At 37.8% G+C, this 10,061-nt stretch overlaps 1 protein-coding gene across 4 annotated transcripts in view; it reads left to right on the forward strand.

The window, feature by feature from the left end:
* Positions 1-6,810, forward strand: part of MTDH (metadherin) — a 53,919-nt gene extending 47,109 nt beyond the window's left edge. For all 4 annotated transcript variants that reach the window (XM_061171646.1, XM_061171647.1, XM_061171644.1 and 1 more), the window contains 3 exons: positions 1,400-1,540; positions 4,284-4,440; positions 5,085-6,810. In XM_061171646.1, coding sequence (XP_061027629.1) covers positions 1,400-1,540; positions 4,284-4,440; positions 5,085-5,155 — 369 coding nt within the window. In that variant the 3' untranslated portion in view covers positions 5,156-6,810. The remainder of the gene's footprint in view (positions 1-1,399; positions 1,541-4,283; positions 4,441-5,084) is intronic.
* The last annotated feature ends 3,251 nt before the right edge of the window (positions 6,811-10,061 follow it).

Below are 10,061 nucleotides of genomic sequence, written 5' to 3' on the forward strand. Positions count from 1 at the left end.
GTGACTTTTTAAAGAAGTATGTGTTCAGTTCTTTTTTGTTGTGGGAAGCGCAACCCTTCATAAATGATACCAATCCATTATCAATATTAGTTTTTTCTCAGTAATAATAGGTGGGCATTAAGGTTAACATAACTAAGATCAATGGACATAAAAACAAAAACTATATAGTAGGTGTGCTTTTCTTGTTAGCTGAACTAGCTGATGAGAAATGTTATTGATAGCCATACTTTGTTAGTAATACTATCTGAAATCCATTTAGCCAAACTTTTTCTGGATTTCTGTGATTCATACTATGGCCTTTACTAATACTGCTTTTCTGGCTTGTAGATTAGGTGAGTTCCTTTTAAAGGAAATTTTGTGGGGTAGATGTATTCCTTAAATTTCAACTTAATTGGCAAAGGTCATTAAATTGTGAAAGTTCCTTTGGTATTCTGATATTCCTTTTAAAAAAATGTTTGATCTGTTTTTTAAATATAGTGAATAAGTATACAGGTTTTAGAGTCAGATCTGTATTCACATTTTAGTTCTGCCATTTACTACGTTGTTTTTTGTTTGTTTGTTGTATTTTGCACAAGTTCCTTAACTGCATAGGTTGCTTTGAGAATTAAATGAGATATCCATGAAGTTCTGTGTAAAGTATATAGCACAGAGTAGCCTATGCATAAATGATTACGTTTTGGATTTTTTTTTTTCCTTACCATTCACAATGATAGTCCTGTTTAATATATTCTAATTCATACTTATTTCACATACCTAAGCATGTAATGTCTTTTAAAAAGTTTGAAGACCTAAGAATGGAAATGTTTAAACTTGGAAAAGACCATAAAAATTATCTACACAAATTTTATTTTACAGTTGAGGAAACTGCAGTTTGGGGAAATCAAAGATTTGTCCTTGATGTAAGCATTTGTCCTTGACTTAGCTAGGTTTTGGCATGGCCAAAATTGAAATTCCTTACTGTGTAAGCTTAATTTATCTAGAAAATGCACTTATGTATAAATATTTCATTCCTTGAAGAAGTCATTAAGTGAAATGCTATTTCTAAAGCCTTAAAGTAGCACCTAATTCCCCGTGTACTTTTTCTAAAAGGAAAAAAATACTTGTTTGGTTTAGTAAATTAAATGGTTCCCATTTGGGGATGTGAGTGTGTTGTTTTTTAATTCACAGTTGATTTAAATCCCTGAGGAAAGCAGGGATGATGAACGTATATTCCAAATGTACCTATGGTTAAAATCCTTTGAATAATTATTTTTTTATGCTCTTTTAAGCCGTTTGGGCAGTTTCTGAAATAAAATTATCTTCTTGGAATACCTTCTGGACAGTAGTACTATAAACCAAATAGATTTTAATTAGAAAAATGAGTGATTTGTATCATCTAATGCACTACTTTTCTCTGTAGGACACAGAAGAATTAGAAAAAGAGATTAGAGAAGAGCTCCCAGTGAATACCTCTAAGGTCCGTCCAAAACAGGAAAAAGCTTTTTCTTTGAAGACCATAAGCACTAGTGATCCAGCTGAAGCACTCATCAAAAATAGCCAGGTAACTTTCTGATATGTAAGAAGTAAAATTTTGATGACTTGAGAATTGTATTAATAGTAATATTTTATGGAGGCCCATGCTAAACATTTTAAATACACCAAATTGCCCTCACAACAACCCCACAAGAAAGGGGCAAACCATTATATAAATGAGTTTAGAGAAGTTGAATAAGTTGGCCCAAGTCCCATAACTATCAGAGGCCAAACTAGAGAGAGCCACTAGACTGTATTTTTTTCTTAAATATCTAGGCATACAAGGGATAGATGCCTTACAGAAAATGTGACTGGTTCCACTCCCCCAAAAGCGTGCACATAATATAACGTGACTATGGTCCAACCTCTCAGAATGTAACATTTGTTTAAAATTTGCTGACAGTGTCTTGAACTGTGTGCCATCTGTGGAAAATTTTGATATGTCAGAAGGGACCATTTTACAAAAGGTCTAGACCAGTGACACAAAGACCATAGCTCTTTAAAGTCTGATTTCTAACTTGGTAAGTTATATCATATAGAAATATAAGAAATATGAATGACCATGAAATTCTGCACGGTTCGTTTATATACTCATTCAAAAATGTATTGAGGGGCTTCCCTGGTGGCGCAGTGGTTGAGAATCCGCCTGCCAGTTCGGGGGACACGGGTTCGATCCCTGGTCCGGGAAGATCCCACATGCCGCGGAGCAACTAAGCCCGTGCGCCACAACTACTGAGGCTGCACTCTAGAGTCCGTGAACCACAACTACTGTGCCCATGTGCCGCAACTACTGAAGCCCACGTGCCTAGGGCCCGTGCTCCACAACGAGGGAGGCCACCTCAATGAGAGGCCCGCTCGCTGCAGCAAGGAGTGGCCCCCGCTCGCCGCAACTGGGGAAAGCCTGCACGCAGCAACGAAGACCCAACGCAGCCAAAAATAAATAAATAAAATAAAAATTAAAAAAAAAAAAATGTATTGAGAACCTACCACAATGCCACACACTATTTAAGGTTCTGGGGACACATCAAAGACCAAAGCAGACAAAAAAATCTCTGCCTCTATGGAGCTTACATATTTAATGAGACAGCTTTACACAAGAACCTGAATTACTGTTAAGAGAAAGAACTTGTAACAGTCTGGTACTAAAAATCTTAACCATACTTCCTATTTGGACTTGATGCTTTTAATTCCCTGAGAGTATTCTGACATAAAAGAATGCAGTCTCAGTACATACATAGGACTTCCCTGGTGGCGCAGTGGTTAAGAATCCGCCTGCTAATGCAGGGGACACGGGTTCGAGCCCTGGTCCGGGAAGATCCCACATGCTGCAGAGCAACTAAGCCCGTGCGCCACAACTACTGAGCCTGCACCCTAGAGCCCACGTACCTAGAGCCCGTGCTCCACAGCAAGGAAGCCACTGCCATGAGAAGCCTGTACACCGCAATGAAGAGTAGCCCCCACTCGCCGCAACTAGAGAAAGCCTGCGTGCAGCAACAAAGACCCAACACAGCCAAAAATATATAAATAAATTAATTTTTTTTTAAAATACATAAATTTAATAGTAAGACTGCAAAGGGTCATATGACATTTTGATGTTTTACTTAATAAGTCATTTTCAGAAGCCATCTTGTAAAGGATATTTGAGTCCTTCTGTGATTTAATATAGGTAAGTGAGAGAATGGGGAGGGAAAGAGATTTAAAATGAGTACTAAAACTTTTGGGTATGAAATAAATACAGGAAACATTATTAAAGTTGAACCAAGCAACATAAATGTAGCTTCTGATACCTGAAATAGGAAGAAGGAATCCTAGTAGTTACCTGGGTACACACATCTTCCTCTTGTTTCCTTTCCCGTTGTGCTTTCTTGAACCCATGGAGCCTGGAAGAACAAGGGGCAAGAGAAGCATGACTTACCCTTGTTTCTATATTCAAAATAATCATCACAGGTAGAGCTAAAGGGTGAGATGATCTCTTACTCATCTATTACAGCCTCAAGGCACTGTAAGTGTTGGGGTTTCTGTTGTTACCTGTCCTGAACATTCATTAACAGTTAGGCCTCATTCAGGCAAATCAGTTAGTTTACCTCTCTGCTCTGAGGTTGCAGAGGAGAAGGAAGATTCAAGAGTTCAGGCCCTACGCATTATGATTTCACTACCAGACTCAATAAAACTCTGACGATTTGGACCTGAGTTTTGCTAGTTGCTTTAATAGATAAGACTAGTAGCCATAGTCTGCTGTATCTGAGGCCATCTTTTTCCTTGGAGAGGAAACTGAACCTATTGCTGCTGCTGTTTGAGATATCCCTAACTCTTGAGAAGGACAAAAGGGAGTATCACCTACTGGTAGTTCAGAAATTTGCTATTTTCTTTTTGCCTTCACATGAAAAGGTTTTGAGGAGGTGAGAGTTAGTGGGAAGTGGACAGAACCATTGAATACCAAAACATAAAAAAATCCTGTTACTTGTAATGAAAAAGAAAAATGTAAAAGTTAATGAAAATGGAATTATTCACTCTTATGTGAAATTCAGTAAACATCTTGTGATTTTACACATTTATCCATTTTTATCCCAACCTGTATTTGCGGATATTGTAAATAAAGACTTATTTGGTTATATGTCACTAGAGGGCAGGCATGAGTTGTAGCGCTTCTGCTGATAAATTATTTGGCAACCACGTTCATATTACTGCTATACAGCCTCTTGTATTACTATGATATTTATTTTTATTTGAAATTTTTTATGAAAATCTAAGATAATTTCATTTCAAAATAGCCTATCAAGACTCTTCCACCTGCTATTTCTACCGAGCCATCTGTTATTTTATCAAAAAGGGATTCTGACAAGAGCTCTTCCCAAGTGCCACCGATGCTACAAGAAACAGATAAATCCAAGTCGAATACTAAGCAAAATAGTGTGCCTCCTTCACAGAGTAAGTAATTCTCATTTTTGGTTCTTTTGGTGTTCTCTGTACTGTCTATAAGTGTTACTGTCTTAGAAGTCTAATGGATTACTTATTACAGCATCCCTTTCCTCCTTTGCAAAGCCTAGATTCCTTGGCCCCTTGTGGACCTCAGTTGGGAGGGCCAGGGAGCTGAAGTCACTTCAGGCAAGAATAGGTGACGAAGGACGTACACAGAGGAGGGCTATGCCTGCCCTTACTCGCCCAGTCCCTCCCTTTTTCTGTGCACATGTTCTTGAGACTGCAAATTGTCCTGTGCCCTTTTTTTTCACCTCTTTTTCTCCCTTTAGCTACCTTTAGTGTCCATTTTACCCACTTTCACTTTTATTACTTAGATTGAGTCTTTTAAACAATGGTTTTTCTAGGTCAAAACTGATGAAATATCATCCATATCGTTAGACCAAATAATACAGAGGAAAGGAAAAGAGGAAGGCAGCCAGAGAATAACCTAAAAACATGTAACTAGAACTTGAAAATGTAAACATAAAATTTGAGGCATCATTAGTGGATTTCAAAGCATGTTTTTATTGATACTACTTTCATATTTTTGAAACAGAACAGTATTTACTGTCCTCCTAACTTCTCTCTCTCTTTTTTTTTTTCCCCCCTTTTAGCCAAGTCTGAAACTAGTTGGGAATCTCCCAAACAAATAAAAAAGAAGAAAAAAGCCAGACGGGAAACGTGAATATTTTTTTTCCTGAATTGGACATGTGTTTGCAAACACTGTCTTGAAGATTATGCTGTTTATGCAATAATTTGTGAACATGTACAGAGTTTTATATAAATTTAAACCAATTTTTAAAACAAAACTGTGAACACAACCACCGTAAAAATGGAATCAAAGGAAAGTTAATCTATGAAATTAAGAGGTCAGCAGAATTGGAAGACACTTGGGGAAAGTCTTTTCAATCTAACAACAATCTTAATTTAAGAATATTATCCTGGTTTTACAACAGTGCCCTGTTTACAACAGATTGTGCCCTGTCTCATCTGCAGCTGAGGAATAAAGGATTCTGATTAGAGAGAGGGTTGCCTACGTATTAGTAGGCAGCTTCTTGGATCTTATGCACGGAACTTAAACCATTTGAATCTGTTTTATGCTTAAATCAAAGTGCTTTGATCAAATGCATAATCTGCCATATCTTTACATATTTGTTGGTAGCAATTTGTATTAAAGAAATCACAAGTGCAAATAAAAAGTCATTTATCATTTGTTTAACTAAACTGTCATGGTTTAGTTTACAATTTTTAAAAAGTTCTTAAAACATTCAAAATGCAGTTGACACTTGTATGGCTTATGAAGTTATTTTTGATAGTCTTACTTTACTTGAATTGTTCAAAGTACAGTATATTTTAAGTTAAGAAAGGTAAACTATATGTATTTGTTTTATACTTTTAAGGTTCAGACTCACAAATAATGCTCTTGTTGATGATTTGAAAACTTTCAGGCAAAATCCACCTTACATTTTTTCCTCTCCCTAGCAATTACTTTTTTTCCAGCATCAACTCTTCTTCATTACTAATACTTTTTTGACTTTAAAAATGAAATCTTTCACAAACTAGTTATACAGACAGAACTTTGATTATATGATGGAGAATGAAAAACTAAAGTCAGACAGCTTTAATTGACATTGTCAAGACCTCCAGTTATCAGGAATACATTTTTTTACTGCCTTAACCTGTAGTGCGTAGAATATGCATCAATTTCTTGAAGGGGATTCGTGTTTTTATAAGAATTTTCATGTAATTATTGCAGTCGTGATCAAATAAGGAACGTTTCCTGCTTGAAACTGTATTGATTTAAATGATGTGTGAGATGTTTCACCATTTTCAGGCACTGTGTAATTCTATTGTAATAAACTGGCAGGTATCTTTGTAACTATAAATAGTGCATGCTCAGCCATGTACACTGTAAATAGCCTTTACCAAACGTGTTTGACAAGGACCATAATTAACATCACTTAGTGAATTGTGATAAAGAAAAAAAGCCATGATTTATTCGATGTGATTGGCTTAATTGTTTTCCTGTGGCGCCAAGAATGAAACTGTTTAACAGCTGTAACCAATGGTACTGATCTGTCCATCCAATCTTGTCTTTATTATATTTGACTGTGGTTTGATAGTATTGCATTGTCACACTAGGAAAGCTAAAGAAACAAAATGCTTTTAGTTTTGCTGAAGACTGGCCTTATTAATGGACAGCTTTCCTAACAAGTGATTATTAACTTTTATCAGGTGTTAACATCTGTTTCAGGAACATGGCAGTATGTTTACATGTCAGAAGTTTTGTTTAATTCTATATTTCTAAATTGATTTGTTTAAATAAATTCAGCAAATGGATAGCATTGTTTTTATTTGCTTCAATATCGGGGTAAATAAGCTAAAGTGCCAGGAGTGGATTTCTTCAAATGACTGTGCTCTGTTCGCTTTATATAGATGCTTCCTAAAGAGATCCAAGGATTCCTACATTGCAGCACTTTGTAAAGGTATCACAAAGGAGAATTGAATTAGGGAGTCTGTGTAATTTTAGAATGTGCCAAAAGATCTATGCTCAAAAAATTTAATTGAACTCTCTCAACTCTACCTCACCATTTCTTTATCTTAGAATTGTGTTGGCTATGTCGAATGTCGGACTTTATTTCTCCAGCTTAGTATCTCTCATTCAACCACCAACACCAGGTGTTAGAAACACCATCTTTTGAGGGGAGATTCGGTGAGGAGACGGAGAAGTGCACTGCTAAATTGGGGTGGATCCAGGATGGAGATACCTGTCCCTTCTCTCTGGCTCAAGAACTAGGGCATGGATTTTTATGTTTTAAGAGATGGCAGCTATGAGTGATAAAATTAATAAGTTCATTCTCTTACACATGCATGAGATGCAAACTCTTGCACAAAGTATCATTGTTCATCGCTCTTGTTCCATAAAGTTGTTTATGTGACACGAAAGCAGTTTGTGGCGTCTGAACAGAGGAACTGTTTTCCAACATAAACTCAGGAGGCAATAAAATCAAGGTAGTGATTCAGGGGAGAGAGGAGAGAGGGGAGCCTGTTGTCCTTTGGAGGCTTGGATTAGATGCTCCCCAAACCACTAGTAGGGAGATAAGTGATCCCTTCAGGCTTTGTCAGGCCTGGAGGGGACCCTTGTTCTGATCAGCAAAGAAAGCCTCCTAGAGAAACTACTGAAAACTCTCCCTCATCCTGACCTGTCTCCCCATACTTAACTGAATGAAAATCCTTCCCTGTTCTGGAGCAAGGAGCAGTGGGTTAGGACTTCCCCAGACTGGAATCCTACCTCTCTGTATCCTGAATTGAGCAAAACAGTAGTTGAGAGAGTCCAAAAAACAAGTATTGAAATAAAATGTCATTAATGTAATTGACCGTGTTTACTTTGTGCATGCATTTTATTAGGCGGGCAGTGGGAATGACTCCTCTGAATCTAATGGTATTATTTCATAGGCTAATCCAGTTTGTACTTGGGTTAAAGATATTGAAGGGCAATATTTAACTACAGAGTTTAGTTTTTCTTAATTACAAACAGTCCTCTATTAATAGAGTGTGAAATATCTTTCAAAATTTAGAATTTAAGATGTCTAACAGATGTCTTAAGACTTTCCTATAAACTCATTGCACAAACTGGAATTACTTTCCGAAAGACTTAGGGAATGCAAATATGTTATTTGTAAAATGCATTGAGTATTGTAAATAAAACAAACCATTTTTGATTTAAGTTGCTCCTTACGGTTCTCTTATGGGAGGGCACTTCGCATCCTAAGCTAGTCTAAAGGCAGTGACTTTTTGATGTTCTTGATGTTTCTAAACTATAGGTTCTAAATGTTTCAAATGTTCTTGATGCTCTGAAACCGTAGGTGTACTTGCAGGCTTTACCACCGGCAAGTCAAGTATTTGGAGTGAAGCATCTCGTGAAATGTCCCTGTTCGTGACACACTGTTCTCTATGGGAAACAGCTTCCATCTTATAGCAGTAGATGTAACTGCCACCAGCTGTAGTGTATCACTTGTATCAACCTTTGAAATTAAGGAAATTAAACTCAAATTTGGCATTAGGTATTAGTATGGCTGTGTCGTAAACAATAGTGACTTAATATAGAAGTTTATTTCTCTTGCATGTAAAAAAAAAAAAAGAGAGAAAGCAGGCCAGGGCTACTCTGACACTCTGCAGGGCCAGGCATCCAAGGTCCTTCTGTGTTGCCCTTCCACATTCTCAACCTGTGGCTTTCATGTCACGGCTGCAGACAGCTGCACCAGCTAGAAACCTCCTCTGAGCATTTCTGCTCCCTTCCTTTAAGAACACTTCTTACAAGTTATTCACACCACACAGGCTTATCCACCCAAACTCAATCACTTGATCCTACTAGCTACAGAGGGGGATGGGAAGTAATAGTGTTTATCCTGGGCTGTCATTGGCCAAATTAACATTTCAGGATTCATTACTGAGGAAGCAGCAGAGAAGTGGATATCAGGAACAGCTAGCAGTCTTCTGTCACAGGGTTGACTACGTTGTGTATATCCTGCAGCCAAGTGTCACTTTTAAGGTCAGGTTTTAGCTTTTCCAATTGAGCAGAAATTTTAAAATCTCTTGGATGCTGCTCAGAGTAGCAGCTGATAGTGTTTCAACTTATATGTAATAGATTGTGGAAGAAATTTCTGCCACTCAGTGACTGCTTGAAATTCTAGAGACCTAGAGGCTTAAAAAAACTTAGCAGCCTGCTCTCACACCTACACTGCAAGTATAGATTATAACAATTTTCAGTAGAAGTTACCCTGGTGTGTAATGTAATCTTTAAAAAATTAAAAGGCACTGTTACTATTCTAAATACCTTAACAGAATGATTTCTAATCCTAGCATCAAGAAAGGTATATGAGGTGCATTGTAAGAAGTTTGCTACCTACCTAATTAACAATACTGAGGTTCATGAATAGGCTAATCTGAAGAAAATTTTAAGCAGATTCAAGGTCATCCCCGTGATAATGGCATTCTTTTTTGTATGTGTGCTTTCCTTTTTTATTTATTGTATCAAAGCATTCAAAATGAATATATGTAACATGTACATAAATTATAAAGCATAATAAAATGAACACCTCTGAAACCACCATTCTGCTTAAGAAATAGAACATTACCAGTAGGGGGATCCTGGGGGTGAGCTTGCTGTTTGTTGTTGCCAGGTAACAGGACCAAGGCGGGGTGTAGGGGCGGGCTGAGGAGGCATGGATGAAACTAGCTGCTCTCAGGCGCCCAGCTGGGCACAGCTCCTTTTCGGGGCCACAACTGAGTAGGGGTCCCAGGTAACACATAGCCTGGTCTTGGAAGGGTGTCATGACAGCCTCGCTGCTACTGCTTCCTCGAGTCACTCCACTGACATCTGTTGGGAAATTGTTGTAATAAATATGCATACGCACAGTGAATCTGAACATGAATAGTGCCCTCGGAGTTGCGTAGTGCATGCTTTACATGGCAGCCTTTCCCCAGGGAAAGAGGGTAGCGAGGCTCTTTTCTAGACAGGAGCTTCCCCCAGGGTTCAGAAGAGTAGCGTGTGTCCTTAGGGCAAGGGTTCCTTGCAAAGTTGGCTGAGG

The sequence above is a fragment of the Eubalaena glacialis genome, chromosome 17 (assembly GCF_028564815.1).
Source record: "Eubalaena glacialis isolate mEubGla1 chromosome 17, mEubGla1.1.hap2.+ XY, whole genome shotgun sequence".
Classification (NCBI taxonomy): domain Eukaryota; kingdom Metazoa; phylum Chordata; class Mammalia; order Artiodactyla; family Balaenidae; genus Eubalaena; species Eubalaena glacialis.